The sequence below is a fragment of the Acanthochromis polyacanthus genome, chromosome 14 (assembly GCF_021347895.1).
Source record: "Acanthochromis polyacanthus isolate Apoly-LR-REF ecotype Palm Island chromosome 14, KAUST_Apoly_ChrSc, whole genome shotgun sequence".
Classification (NCBI taxonomy): Eukaryota; Metazoa; Chordata; class Actinopteri; family Pomacentridae; genus Acanthochromis; species Acanthochromis polyacanthus.
The window spans coordinates 11,631,218-11,647,721 of NC_067126.1; the positions used below are offsets into that span (position 1 = coordinate 11,631,218).

The 16,504-nt window shown below is 39.8% G+C and overlaps 1 protein-coding gene across 1 annotated transcript in view; it reads right to left on the reverse strand.

Annotated features, from left to right (window-relative positions):
- The window catches only part of xpo4 (exportin 4), a 98,585-nt gene that overhangs the window by 70,961 nt on the left and 11,120 nt on the right, over positions 1-16,504 (reverse strand). Inside the window, exons 3-6 of the mRNA XM_051959009.1 lie at positions 15,742-15,883; positions 14,680-14,818; positions 9,104-9,220; positions 8,110-8,263 (exon numbers count right to left, since the gene is read on the reverse strand). Coding sequence (XP_051814969.1) covers positions 8,110-8,263; positions 9,104-9,220; positions 14,680-14,818; positions 15,742-15,883 — 552 coding nt within the window. The remainder of the gene's footprint in view (positions 1-8,109; positions 8,264-9,103; positions 9,221-14,679; positions 14,819-15,741; positions 15,884-16,504) is intronic.

Consider the following 16,504-nt stretch of genomic DNA (forward strand, 5'->3'; position numbering starts at 1 on the left):
GACGCACTGAATCTCTAAAGTCTTGCTGCTAGCATGCTTAAAAAGACTGTGGTTATGCTGAGCAGTTTCCAGATGTGAATGTGTTTAGGTCCTAACAATAACGAGAAGTTACTGTTTAGTGCCTTAAAGTTTTACCTTCTGTAGGTCAATGTGACCGCTCAGTTCTCTATGCTTTTAACATGCAGGCGAATTGTATTTTTTCTTCACTTTCTTGGAGGTTTTTAGCATTTTGTTGGTTTTGTAATCAGTCAAGTTTGCAAATCTGTAATTAATTTCCAGATGTGGAATCACTGGGAAACAAAGGCTGTTTGCGTGGTAGAGGGAAAAATATAGAAATTCAAATTGAAAAATAAGACAAAAAGCATGGTTTGCAAATGGTTACCTCATGGAACATTTGTGCAATTGTGTTGCCTCTTATTAAGCACCTCCACAGCAAACACTAATTTGGTTTCAGATGTCAGATTCCCAGCTTTCTCACAACAATCAGCAGACAGTATTTTGGTGACTGTTTAAAATAGTCAACAACCAGCTTATCTCAGCAATCTCAATATTTTGCAAGCCCTGACAACCTTGATGCTCGAGGATCGTGGATTAGCAAGCTTCTCCTGTATCCTCTATTCATTACGGCTGATCCTCGCCGAGGATGAGCCGGCCGCACAGGAAGACTGAGCTGAACGTCTGCCAGCGGCGGTGCGAAGCCCGCAGCGCTATGCTAAGGCGCGTGGTGGGGTTTAAGTGATATATCCTGCCATAAGACTCCCCCACAGCCTTGCCATGTGAAATAACAGTCCAGGAATACCTCCTCGGCGACCCCACCCCTCCCACTACTTTTCACATTTCCTTCTACTGTTTGGACAGCAGTTGTCATTAATTCTGCCTCTGCTGAGTTAAACCAATAACATATCAATTACAGCACTGTGCTCCATACTGTGCTCCATGTCTGCATGTTCGCTCAGAATCAGAACGTATGCAATAATGTCATTTAGAAGCGCCATATTTTTTAGGAGTTATAAAAATGTACAATGAGGAAATCCTGGCGAGGAAGGGAAAGTTTTTTCAGTCTAAAATGGCGTGTTTAGAAATATAAAATTTAAGGCTTTTATTTGTAATAGTACATTAGATATTGTTTTGCAAACATAGCATCACATTTCAAAGGAAAAATGTGCCAAAAGTTAGCCGATGGTTCAATTTTCTCGTAAAAAATCTCTGAAAATACTCTCTATATATTTTTTTCAAAGAGCTGTCAGAGAAAGACACTAAAAATGACTAATATCCTCTTTTTCCGACCATAAATCTCACATAGTTTTTGAAAATACGTGCGCCGTCCATCAGCTTATGAAGCATTTGTAACACTCCCTCCCGCCTGTTTAGACAGTAGTCGTAACAGATTCTCCGTACAGGTCAGGGCCAAGGCAAACATCCAGCATCAACTTACACACTTCTAATCCTAACCTTAACCTGAAGGCCAAAACGCCTACAAACTGACCTCCGAACAGCTAATGAGAATACTGAGCTTGGCAGAGACAAGTGCTGGGCTGACAGTCATCTCTTTGGAGCAAGAATAACTCCTAATCAGGAGACGGTAATGCCACTTTTATTACATTAAATTAAGGACAGATCGATTATCAGCCTGGCCGATACTTGCTATTTTTTCGATTGCCAGTATCAGTATTTCTATCAGTCCATTATTGATAACTTAAATTCTCTACTTCAGGTCTGATGCAGTGTCCTCTCTCTGTCTGTTGTCACCCTGTGGTCTCAAAATGTCTCTGCAAAAACTGAGCAAGAAATACAAGCCGTTGCCACAGATCAAGAAATTAGCTTCTCTCACAAAAGTAAAGGCTATGCTAACAGGTAGCAGGTAAGTTAGAAGGCCACCACAGATTAACCTGAAACAGAGTCTGGAAAACAACTAATAACACTTCTGGAGCACAGTGGGCAATAAAAGTGAGCAATAAAAGATAAAGAAAACAAAGAAGAACAGCAGGAGCCAAACGGATCAATCTCAGTCAATCCCATATAAACAGAGGAGAGTGTCCTAATGTAATGACTCCTATTTCCATTTTACTATTCACAGTCACCTTTATTAATGAAGAGGCCTAGTTATGAATAGCACATTCTCTGTTATCACATGCTGGTAAAACATTACATCTAATGTTTATTGATTCCAAATATCAGTCTCTCATGATTATTGATAATCAGCATCAGTATCGGTCTGTCAAAAAATTCTCATATCAGTCGATCTGTATCCTGAACCACAATAAAGGAAAAAATCCAAACCTGGAGGTCTGCGAAACAAAAGTCAAGTAAGAAATTAAGACAACAGTGCTTCGGTGGAACAGGCAGGGATGGCCATGCTTTAATGTGAAACAACTTCACTTTAAGTGAGTTGATACACCGTGAAATCTACACATTCCTGTCTCATGAAGAAGGAAAACAGAGCAGATGGGAAAAACCTGCTATAGAACAGAGCCCACTTAAACTGAATAAATTTGGAGATTCATTCACATACCAAACACATCTAAAAACAACATAAAAAGGATCCATAAACACTAGTTAATGCAGGACCGTCAAGGCAGCAGCGACGGAGATCATCTAGAAAGTACTTGATACTTTGTAGATGATACAAATGCACCATTTTAAACATCCATCATTTATTAAAAAAGTTTCAACCAAATCAGTGTTAAGGAACAGAGAGAGGGAACAGCCTCAGTTGGTTTATGGACATTGAATTTCTGCACAAAAATTGATAACTCATAAAATTCATTTAAAAAATGATGCACTAAACAACTGCTACAGGAACAAAGCCCCACTTGAACTGAATGAATTTGGAGATTCCCTCACCCACTACAGACATATGAACAATACAAAAAGCTGCCACATACGCTAGTTAATGTGGGAACATTAAGGCAGCAGGGATGGAGCGTTATCTATCTGTCAGCTCAGACACCCATTTACAGCACCTGACTGCCGCCACAGTCTCGAGGCCCGACCGCGACCCTGGCAAGAGTGAAGCCGCGTGCTGAGTGACACGGTGTCGTAGCCATGCCTGGGGAGCGTGTCTCTACCAGATGACAGCAGAGCCGAAGGGCCGAGGTTCAGACGGCGGCGGCGGTGAGGACAGATGACAGGCATGCCGCTCGGTTTATCTGAGGGAGGGAGGCTATTTGAAAAGGCCCTACTGAGGAGCGCGTGTGTGTGGTGTGTATTTGTGTGAAAGGTGGCCACTGTCAGCTACGCAATTAAGGAGAGGCCCCCTGATACATACATTGGCATACGTTCACATCGCATCGCACCGGCATTAGGCGTGGTGTGACACTTGCAGACAGGCAGCTTGCACTCGCTCAGGCCTCCCAGCGGTCTTCATCAATCCGCTCTCCTTTTCAACAACCGCCCAGACACTCGAAGACTCCGCACACACTCACATGCACGCCGAATTTCAAGGAGAATGCCACTTGATTTAAGAATCCATATGCTATTTTTATGGCCTGAGACGGCGCATTCAACATTTATGACAACTCAACATCAAGAAACCAGAGAACTACAGCTCTATCATGCAACATGCAACTAAAACCAAGAGAAGACATCTGTTTATTTATAAATTATCCAGCTATCTTTGTTCCACAGCGGTTGTTAGATTACTTAATTATTTTGTCATATACTTTAGGTGGCAGACGTCCACGCATAAAAACATTTAATGCTGTCGACCTGTTGAAATACCGGTGTCAGAAGTACTTCCATTAAATGTGAAGTGTACAGTCTATTAAAGACAAGAGCAAGTGGAAAATCAAGTTACTGCTAAGAGGTTGAACTTCGGCTGCATTTCACAAGAGATTATTCTAACCTCTTCAGAACAAACTAAAGATTAAATGTGCAGTTAAGTGCAGGCAATGATGACTAAATCTTCCCTCGTGCTATATTTAGTTCTACAACATTTACTACTGTAAAGAGGAGATACTGATCAGTCAAAGCATTAATATATTGTGATATTCTGTTGCTTTTCTGCCCACAATGGCACCTGTCAGTAGGTAGGGTATCTTTGGCAGCAAGTGAATGTTCAGTTCTTGACGTTGATGTGTGTAAATAAGGAAAAATGAGCAACATAAGGATGTGACGAGGACTTAAAACATCAAGTCTTTTGGGATGTTTCTGGTATGTAGTGGGTACCAAAAGTGGTCCAAGGGAGGACAACTAAGAAAACTGGTGACAGCATCATAATCACCCAAGATTCATTGGTCTACATGGGGAACAAAGGTTGGAGCATGTGGTCTGATCCCACAGAAGAGCTACTGCAGCACAAACCTCAAAGCTAGCTATGACTGAAAGGTGTCAGAACATGAGAGTGTCATGTATGAAGCTAGCTGTGCAGCAACATTTTAGACAAGAGTTTCCAACACTGAGTCATGTCTACCATTACAGACGTCTGCAATGAGAATCAAAACTGGACCATGGAGCAATAAAAGAAGGTAGCCTGCTCTGATAAATCAGGTTTTCTTTCAAAAAACATGTAGACAACTAGAGGGTTTAGTTAAGTGTACGTAAACTCGACAAAAACTAAAACCCCAGTCAGAGATAGCAGGTCTTACAATGTTGGTTATAAACAGTTTTTCTCAATCCAGGCATTTTGCTTCAGACTAAAAGGGATCGTTTAACTCACCATGTAACGCCTCTTCTACACCAAAACAAAATGATCTTGTGTCATCTACTTTAGTCGATGGGTTGGTATAATGGACAACAATGAGGAATATAAAAATGTATGACGCTAAAAAGTGCTGCTGCTGCAAATGATACAAGACAGGAATGCTAAAGACTGTTAATTGTGTGATAACGTAATTTTACGACCAAACCAGTCACTTATTTCTAACTATTAAACCTTAAACTTCATTCATTTAAATGTGATATTGCACTGAAGAGCATTTAGGTCTGACACTGTCCCACACTGCAGGACATCACTTCAATTTTTCAATAAAAGTGACGTTAATGCTACTGACTGAAAATTCTCTGTAATAAATAGCTGTAGAACAATCCATTTTATCATCTACTGCACTATCAGAAGTGTTAATGGACTTCGCAGTAAATCAGGATCAAACATAAAAACATATTTATGCAATTTCTGCATCACCACTTGAATACATGTCAGATTCCCACAGCCACACGCGGAATACAGTGCGTGATACTGTAACTCCACGCTTTATTCAGTGGTTTTCGTAATGTACAGATCAACAGGTTTGCGGATGAAACATATTCTGTCAGCTGAAAATCTGCATCACTCCAAGAGAATCATTTGGAAACAAGTTGGGTAAATGGAGACGATTGATTGAAAAATCTGAACATAATCTGGTCCGGATCAGGTTAGCACCACAGCATAAGTTACCATGGAGGTCCACCAGGTTAAAATAGCGTAACTTTTGTGACACTGAAGTCTGACTTTGGTCTCAACATGCCTCACTAAGTCACTAATCTCACACTGGCCTTTTGGTGCACTGTTTTACTGGGGCACAGATTGGAAGAAGATGAGGCAGTGTGATGCTCTGGACAATGTTCTCCTGGGAAAGCTTGGGTCTTGCATTTATGTGGATGTTATTTTGATGCCTACTGTATGTAAAAATTGTTGCAGAACGTGCACACTTTCATAAAATTCTTCAGGAATGTTTGGGCAATGTGTTAATACGCCCAAAATCTCAATCTGATCAAGCATTTTTGGGACATGCTGGAAAAACAATCTACTAAGGCCCAACTTCGCAACTTTCAGAACTCAAAGGATCTTGTGTTAACATCTAAGTGGCTGACAGTCTCGACCAGTCACAGCTGTTTTGTTGGCACGAGCCTGGTTTTAATTGGACTGATCGGTTTATACATCTGTATATATGTACTCGGGTATAATGGCAGCATAGTGCAATGTCTGACAATTTGGTTCAAAATCCATTTATACGTGCAAATAACCTCTGGGGGAAAGTCTAGTTCTAGTTAATCCATTGAAGTAAATACCCGACAAATCCACATATTTCATTATTAAAATCCTCAAGCATCAAACCCAACATTGCAGACATATTTTAATACAGACATATTTTACTTTCGTACAGGGGGAACAGTATATATGTATAACAAAATTCAATCAACACGTAATAATGATTATTTTATACCATTTTCAAGGCCACGGTTACCTGCTTTAACCTCAAACTTAAAGGTCCCCTACATGTCTGGCAACTGATCTGGTGGCTTCGTATAGACACCCAAGACTGCAACAAAATTAAACTGTTGTCTAAAAATTGCCCGCAAAAGCTCCAAGACTTAAAAGTGCATCTTTGAGAACACACACACATATGGAAGTGAGCGTGTCGGGCATACCAAGGGGAGCCTCAACAAGCCAAGGCAGGGGGTGGTGTGCTGTTGGAATGATGCAGGGATGGACACACAGACACCTCTTTGAAAGTGATACATGGCCCTGGCTGGCAGCAAGCGCCACTCCAGATCCCCTCAGACAGCAGAGAGGATGCCAGGCTGTTGGGATTTAGGCCGTAATGAGCCCGGCTGCACACACACACACTCACACACAGTAAGTGCCTAAGATCGCTCAACAATGCGGCCAACTGCAAAGATAACACGGATGTGTGCACAAGAGATGAACTACAAAGTAAAACTGATGGACAGATACGCATTCCTGGGAATCACATACTTGTCGAGCCACACACACCCAGACACACAGTGGAATAGCATGGAGGATATACTGGTCATTATAGGGACAATGCATACTCATCTACACAACAAAGCTCTGTTTATGTCCGCAAAGACATACATGTGCTCTCTCTTCTTTCAACCCTTTGAACCCCAAAGCATGGTGCATGTAAAAGAAATGGCAAAATTGCACCATTTATTAAAGCCAGAAACTGTAAAATCAGAGACAATCAGATTTTCTACTTTGCGCACCATTCAGTCAGAAAATAAACAAATTTAGCTAAAAATTGTGACATTTTATTCAAATCACTTTATCCTACATGTCTCATTTAAAATTCACCTACAATAAACTATTGTGATAAAAAAAATAATAAAATCTGTACTCCATGGCACAAAAGTGTAACTATTAGAGTCGCAGCTACAACTAACAGTCAAATAGCAAAAAATTAGGGACCTTTCAGCTAAACTGCAGGCTGTGTTTACACCGAGCACACAAGAGACAAGTATGGAGGTTCATCTTTCATTTTTCCTCTTCATGATTTGAAGAAACTAACCACATTATACTGTACAGAAGACATTTTAGACTTCTTTCTACTTTTAGCCATGGCTTTGCTGTCTACATAGAGGTGCAGGAATTTTAATTGAAATGAATAATGAGCTCACAGTGAGTAAAAATGTGACTGGAGCAAAAAAATAGCATGAAGTTGCCTGGGGTTCAGAGGGTTAACCTAATACTGTACACTCTGAATTGTACAGTCTAAAAAAGATCTGTTACTGATATTTTAAAAATTTTCTACAGCAGCAACTTTGTGCCAGGTTTCATTTCTGTAATTTTAATGCTGAAACAATGGGCCAAGGTGCTTTGTGTCCACTATAACAAAGTTGAAGTAGCAAGAAACCTATTAAAAAAAGGTAAAAACAAAGAAGGGAAAACATCTTCAAATCTGACATAGTATACAACAACACTTTAAGTAACACGTTTAGCGCTTCCTTTAACTTCCAAACAAATTTGCTTGTGTTGTACGTCGCTTTGGACAAAAGCGTCTGCTAAATGAAATTGTAGAATAGTAGAATTGTAAATAATATGGTAAAATTGTTAAGCTAACCCCATTTTGTCATTCACTGTGTTAAAAAAGTTGTCTAATTTCACCAATGAAAAGTGTACATTAAGCAGAATAGCATCACAATTAATAGAAACAATGATAAAAACTACAAACACAAGACCACTGCATCTTTCTAATTCTATTTATGTTCATCTACATCTTATCACTCAGCAGAATGACTGTTCTTCAAAGGAACAAACTGCACAAAAGTGTATGTTTTTACGGTAAGCTGTGTCACAATGTGTTGTAGGCATGTGGGACTGACCTGGTTTTCAGACTCATCTTGTTCCAGACTTTATCCAGTTTAATCTAGAAATCACAAAAAGGATATGATTGGGAGGCAGAAAGTTCCAGCTGAGGACTTGGTTGGCCAAAGCCAAGTAGCGCTGGAAGACGCAGGACATCTGGGCATTGAGGTTTTCTCGCCGGCTGAACTCCTGCAGCACCTCCATGGTCAACATGAAGATCTGTCGCAGGCCTTCCTCCTGGAGAACAGACAAACAGGTGAACGCAGGAAATAAAGAGTGCAAAGAAGAAGTGTAGAGTAAAAAAAAACCTGGAAGAATCTGTAAAGTAAGACACAGCAGGGTGCCAGATGTTGACCACAACTGGAGTTATTTTTATGTGTCAGTATCTGCACGCCTGCAGAGAGAAATCACCTTCAGAGTGTTTATTAGAAGTGTGTTCAGTAACAAGATGTTCCCTAAAACTTATGTGTGTTTTATGCCCAATGGAATATGCTGAAGAAATGATCATATGCACATAATTTATGCAGAAAAATTCAGATGTGAGAGTAACTTTTTAAAGAAACATTCCACATGGATGAGAGAAACTACTGATAGCAGAAAGATCTAGATGTCACCAAGTTTGTAGCAGCTTAAAAGAGCCTCCTCTGGTAGAAATAAAATTACTGTTAATGTTGATAAAAAAGAAAGAGGAGACTCTTCTCCAAAAAAACAGGAGCATCAGGAGGATTGGACTCTCTAAATTCTTCAAGCCTACTTATCTTCTTCAAAATTGGATGTTTATGAATATCATAACAACTGACAAGGCAGGCAGAGAATGAAAATAATAGATGGACTGACATCATAGTTACACATGGAAAGGGAAACAGTTACAATTCAGACAGTAAAAAATCGGAGGAAACGAGAAACGATCGCCTACGCTGAATGGCATGGCACTTGATTGAACAACTAACTATTACAATGCAGTGAGATGAGTATATTTTTTGGATTAATTAAACATTGTAGAAATTTGGACACATTAGAAGCAGCAGGCTAAAATAAGGAGAAAGTACAGGACACACGGTGAGGTGGGAAACAAACCTGGAACAGACGTTTGCAATTTCCGTGGAACTCCATGCTGAGGCCGATGCTGCTGGTCTTACTGGAGCTGGAGAACTCGCTGAGCAGAGCGGTGAGGATGGAGCAGGCCAGTGTTTGCTGCAGAGGACAGGATGAAAGGTCATACAAAGAAAATGTTACACTGAGATTAAACTCAAGCAAGAATCGTCATGCAAGACCTGAAAAGAAGTAAGAAAAGAAGCCTGATTCACATGGAACAACCGTCACTCTGTTCTTTCATACAGACCAGCTCTAAAGAGGTTTTCATTAAATGTGTGTTCCACCGGAAACATTACAGTATTAAGCAAACTGAAATAAAGTCAGCATGCAACTTGATTTTTTAAATCTGCTGTTGATGAATACTATTGCTCCAAAATGGACCATACAATGGAAATGGAGCAGCTGGAAAACAATAAAATAAGTTGTGGTTTGTAGGAGGACAGCTAAGCAGAGATTCAAGGAAACAAAAATATGAGTGAAGGCTTTGGAAAAACATTTGTTTTCTCTTGAGAAGGATTAATTGGCAGTTTTGTTCCAAAGCCACATTAAAAAAATGACATCTGTCTGAGTACATGTTGCACATTTCCTGCACAAAAGAGTGAAACAGTGCTCCACAGTGCAGCGAATTCATCTGCACATGTAAACAAAAATCTGTGAAATCTGACTGAACATTTTTATGGGTTGCACCGGAAAACTTGACATTTAGCAGGTCTGTCAGTGTACGTGTGTCTCTAAAATCGAGGCAGATCTTGCATCAGAACACCTTACTTCTGCAGCACCAACTAGGTGGGAGCTAGATGCTTCTCGGTGCACAGCTGATGCATGTAAAGTGTTTAAGGGACATCTATTCTATTCTTTTCAATTCAGTTTAATTCATATAGTGCTAAATCAAAACATACAGTGCCTTGTGAAAGTATTCGGCCCCCTTGAACTTTTCAACCTTTCGCCACATTTCAGGCTTCAAACATAAAGATGTAAAATTTTAATTTTTTCTCAAGAATCAACAACAATTGGGACACAGTCGTGAAGTGGAACGAAATTTATTGGATATTTTAAACTTTTTTAACAAATAAAAACCTGAAAAGTGGGGCGTGCAATATTATTCGGCCCCCTTGCATTAATACTTTGTAGCGCCACCTTTTGCTGCAATTACAGCTGCAAATCGCTTGGGGTATGTCTCTATCAGTTTTGCACATCGAGAGACTGAAATTCTTGCCCATTCTTCCTTGCAAAACAGCTCGAGCTCAGTGAGGTTGGATGGAGAGCGTTTGTGAACAGCAGTCTTCAGCTCTGCCCACAGATTCTCGATTGGATTCAGGTCTGAATTTTGACTTGGCCATTCTAACACCTGATACGTTTATTTGTGAACCATTCCATTGTAGATTTGGCTTTATGTTTTGGATCATTGTCCTGTTGGAAGATAAATCTCCGTCCCAGTCTCAGGTCTTTTGCAGACTCCAACAGGTTTTCTTCCAGAATTGTCCTGTATTTGGCTCCATTCATCTTCCCATCAATTTTAACCATCTTCCCTGTCCCTGCTGAAGAAAAGCAGGCCCAAACCATGAGGCTGCCACCACCATGTTTGACAGTGGGGATGGTGTGTTCAGGGTGATGAGCTGTGTTGCTTTTATGCCAAACATATTGTTTTGCATTGTGGCCAAAAAGTTCGATTTTGGTTTCATCTGACCAGAGCACCTTCTTCCACATGTTTGGTGTGTCTCCCAGGTGGCTTGTGGCAAACTTCAAACGAGACTTTGTATGGATATCTTTGAGAAATGGCTTTCTTCTTGCCACTCTTCCATAAAGGCCAGATTTGTGCAGTGTGCAGTGATTGTTGTCCTATGGACAGACTCTCCCACCTCAGCTGTAGATCTCTGCAGTTCATCCAGAGTGATCATGGGCCTCTTGGCTGCATCTCTGATCAGTCTTCTCCTTGTTCGAGGTGAAAGTTTAGAGGGACGGCCGGGTCTTGGTAGATTTGCAGTGGTCTGATACTCCTTCCATTTCAATATGATTGCTTGCACAGTGCTCCTTGAGATGTTTAAAGCTTGGGAAATCTTTTTGTATCCAAATCCGGCTTTAAACTTCTCCACAACAGTATCTGGGACCTGCCTGGTGTGTTCCTTGGTCTTCATGATGCTCTCTGCACTTTAAACAGAACCCTGAGACTATCACAGAGCAGGTGCATTTATACGGAGACTTGATTACACACAGGTGGATTCTATTTATCATCATCAGTCATTTAGGACAACATTGGATCATTCAGAGATCCTCACTGAACTTCTGGAGTGAGTTTGCTGCACTGAAAGTAAAGGGGCCGAATAATATTGCACGCCCCACTTTTCAGTTTTTTATTTGTTAAAAAAGTATAAAATATCCAATAAATTTCATTCCACTTCACGACTGTGTCCCAATTGTTGTTGATTCTTGAGAAAAAATTAAAATTTTATATCTTTATGTTTGAAGCCTGAAATGTGGCGAAAGGTTGAAAAGTTCAAGGGGGCCGAATACTTTCACAAGGCACTGTAGATCATCTCATAAAAAACCTCAGACAGAACCACGATCAGGAAAGGCAGCCACCTGCCTCAACCAGTTGGGGTGAGAGTGGAGATCAAGGGGGATGGGGACAGCAGGAGACGTTTGGATAACATTGCTTTTTATGTCGACAAATCAGTAAAGAAAGGATGGTTTTACCTTGCTGATGACTCACAAGAACACAAAAAGAAAAAGCCGATCAAGAAAACAAGAAATCAGCCATCACAGATCACTGCAAAGGAAATAACCACATCATAGACTGGGATAAGGGGAGAATTTTAACACCAGAGACCAACAAACATAAACGATGGATTAGGAAGCCATCAAGATCAGGAAGCGGGCGAGCTGCTCCATAAACCGGGACGAGGGGGCCTACACTCTCTCGCATACCTGGGAATCCATCCTCCAGAGACTACCGGACAGTGGGGGGCATGGCCGGTCTGACAGATTCTGACAGATCTTAGGACACGTCCTCACACGTCAGATGACGCTCTGAAGAAGACTGCAGATGCAGTTGAAACATGTCAGCAAGGTAAAACCATCCTTTCTCTACTGATTTGTCGATATAAAAAGCAATGTTATCCTACTATAATAAACGGCAAATGTAGCCGCAAGGGGACACAAGCCAGTGTCTTACTGTGCCGGTCCCAAGCCCGGATAAATACAGAGGGTTGTGGCAGGAAGGGCATCCGACGTAAAACTCTGACCAAATTAAACATGCGAATCAAAAGTCAGAGAATAAAGTCAGAGAGTGTTAAAGTCAGAGAGGCCAGACTGAGATGGTTCGGACATGTCCAGAGAAGAGAGAGTGAATATATTGGTAGAAGGAGGCCGAGTTTCCCACTGCCAGGCAGGAGGCCTAGAGGAAGACCAAAGAGGAGGTTTATGGATGTGGTTAAAGAGGACATGAAGGTTGTTGGTGTGAGAGAAGAGGATGCAGCAGACAGGATTAGATGGAGGCAACTGATTCGCTGTGGCGACCCCTGAAGGGAAAAGCCGAAAGAAAAAGAAGAAGAAGAAGATCCTACTATAATAAACGACAAAATGAACATCATTCGACTAGGGGACGTTTGGGTGGGGATAACACATCTGTAAATCATAGCATTTGAACCCACAACGACAAGTAAAGTTTCAACCAGTAAACAACATTAAGTATTGCATTTATAGCAAGGCCACATTTTAAAAAAGCCTCCAAGAAACCCGTTCTATGTTCCTAACTGCAGCATTTCAGAGCCAGACAGCAGTAAATCAAAGCAGTGAGAAATCAGAAATGATAATAAAACATCACACTGCTTAAATCCAAACATCCAAATCCATCCAAAGAGGAGCTACAGCTTACTCATTTTAAGTTCTAAATCATCCTAATGAAAAAGAACAGCTGAAAGACACATCATACTAACATTTTCCTGCACATTTTTTCTTGTTCATTATGATCATTCACATGATAAACAATGAGCTGCATGTAAAATGTGTCATTCAGCATCAAAAGAGACTAAATAAATAGATTTTCTTTGTACACTAATTGCAAAATTGGTATGTAATATTTGGAAAAACTGCAACCTTTGCTGCACATATGACAAGACAAACTATTTTTCAAAAGAAATAGAACAGTAGTTACACTCTACAGGTGTTTTTAGAGTCATTTCAGGGCTACAAGCAGTTAATATTTCAGTCCTTATTAACTACTTTATTATTTTTGCAGCACAACATCCTTTTTTATTACTCAAAGCCTAACAAAAATGGCACAAATGTAAAGCTTTGTAATGCACAGTGATAACAGTTAGAGGGCCAGTTTAAAAAGGACTTTTTGTTTTTATTAGATTTATTGAAAAACTCATAAAACCAAGAAGTGTTTTAGCATTTCTTCCTTTCAGCATCTGACACCAAATCAAATTAGCCTTTAGGTTCAGATTTTGAAGGCTGAGGGGTGATGGATGCTTTTAGGAGAAGGATATTTTAAGTATTTCAGTTCAGTTCAACAAACAATACTAATAAACAAATGTCTGTATAGTTCTGTGCATCAGTGACCTGCGACCACATGTGGTTAAAATGAAACCGGTACTTTTATCCCTCCAAGAGCACAGAGGACTTTTTCTGGTTTGGGAAAACAGATGAAGTAATGCCACCTACTGGATAAGGGTGGATGTGTTTCATAACGCAGACCAGCACTGAGACAAAGAACGTATGTTTAAAAATAGATGCCAACAATTTACCTCCGTGTTTCATCAGTGTGCTCAGTCAGATAAGTTCACATAGTCAGTCCTCATTTGTTTTGTTTTATGACAAAGTCAAACAGCTCCAAGATCCAAAAACATGCCATCAAATCTCCTTTGAGTGCAGGAGCAAAGACAGCAGGCCTTTAACATCATACTCTCATCTAACCACAGGAGTCTGGAGCTTCTTTCCCAGTTTGGCCTTTGTGCCATTTTTTATTTTCAGACTGAGCTCTCTGTAATCAGAGCCAGATCTCATGTCTGTAACCAGGACACAAACGAGGCAAAAAAAATATGATAAATATGATCAAAGCTTTAACCCACTTTTGCTTTAAAAACATTAAAATGCCTTCTATAAGTTTGGCCATTCATCTGCAGCCATATTGTAAGATTCTAAAAGGTCACCACACAATCACATGTATGTTTCTTCCATGTTATGAAATATGAATAAAATAGAAAATTTGATTTACTTCTTAAATTGTCGCATTTTGAGCAAATATCACATGTTGTAAAGCTGCATGAAAGTTACCAGCACATACTTACTTATTAATTTAATGTCAAAATAACTTCTGTTGATACCTCAGATGAATGTGCACAATAAATTATTGATATTAGTCTATTGTGTTATGATGACAGTCTGTAATGTGAAATCTCACATGTATTAAAACGCGTCATGTGTCTTGCTTAAAGGAGCAAAATAGAAGTGCTTGAATTAAAAAAATTGATTTCTTCAATGTAAGTAAAATTAATTAGCAAAAAAAATGCTCATCACTTAAAGCTCTGCATCTATAATTCAGGTGTGTCTCTCACCACTGTGGGGTTCCCGCTGCTGATGAGCTGTCCGACCTCATGAAAGATGCTTTTACAGCTGATGCTTTTGTCCAGAGAGCCTCTTTTCACGATGACTGCCACAGCCAGCAGGATCTGCTCACGGACGTATTTCTGCAGGCTGGAAGGAAAAACAAAGACACATTTCGTCAATGAGAGGTTTATTGTCCTGCTGAAGGATAAAAATCATTGTAGGGATTGAAAACAGCATAAAAAAAGTTCAACATAAATGTTGCGTTTGACATCATAGCAGGAAAACTGCATTTATTTCTTTGAAATTGCACAATCTGACTGACAAAATCAAACAAAAATCCTTCTACTTTGCTAAAGAGAAATTATGCAAACTGCAACAGCTCAGTTTATTTATTATTAATATTTCCTACATTTCCTTTGCAGCTGTAACGATGCAAATTTCCTCACGGTCGGCTTGTGAAGGTTTATTGTACTGTTTCGTATCGTACAAAAAAGCTTAAGGACTGGAGGAACAAAGAAGAGCTTTTTGTTTTAGCTAAGTTAATTACATTATCTTATCGTTACGTCTTCTGTGCAGCTTAATGATGTCCAGCTAGTGCACACGGGATGAATCAGGCCGGGTCACTTGTACTGTCCACAACACGTCTCTTTGGCTCAAAATAGCAAAATAAAAATCCAATGCGTTAAATTTACCTAATAGATTAATGGTTTATGGATTGATAATGCGGAATTTAACAGGAAAACTATTCACATTTCCAAAATCAGTTCTTAGGTTTGTGACAATTCCAATCAGGGAAAAAACGGCCTAATTGTCCCTGAGCCTGACCTTACGATTGGAACATCACTAATTAAAATTTTTTACTCAATTCTTATACTCAGCTTATCAAAATAATTAACATTTCTAGGATTTGAAGGGTCTGTTGATAACCATTAAGGATTCTTGATTTACTGTGCTGCACAGTTCTCTGTAATTTAGACCTATAATCATCATGGGCATCCACTGAGGTCAATGATACATATTTAATACACCTATAACACACAGGTTTTTATAAAACAGCTGTTCTTCCTTACTTGGGCCTCTGTAAGACGTAGGTGAGGAGGAACGCCCGGAGCGACTCAATGCTCGTCTTCTCCAGCAGGATCCACTCCCGCACGACAGCCTCCATGATGGCAGTGGCTGCCTGGAACAGCACATAGTCAACCTTACTGGTCTCTGCAGGGGAAAAACAGAAGAAACAAATATGAGTAGGGAGAACAATAATGAAAAAATATATGGTGTTTTAAAGTTGCCAGTTAAAATATTTTTGCAGGAAAATTCATGCTCTGCCTTGTCAATCAGATATGTAAACACGCAAAGAAGTAGATAAACACAAATTTTAGTAAAAGTTAGTTACATATAATCTAAATAATCCAACAAAGGCATTGATATATAGTCTTCCTTCACTGATATAAGCACGGTGGACCAAATACTACCTCTCTGAATGATGCAGTATACGGTAGCTCAAAAGTACCATCACCAAAATGATCATTCCACTGAATTAGTGCCACTAACAAAGTCAATCAATTTCAGGTGCAGGTTATTAGAACATATCGGGAACATTTCCATGAGAATATAAGGAATGCATTTGGGATAACTGTTCCTTTAAAATGTGAAATGATGCATTTGGGCAATATATTGTTTGAAAATTGGAATATTAATGACAAGAAATTAGTCTGCGTCACGTAAAAGAGTACCAAAAAAGTTTGATCACATCTGGATTAAACAGACTGAGCATGTAAAACCTATAAGATCTCATTTCATTTGAGCTTTAAATTAGATACAAGCAGCTCTCTT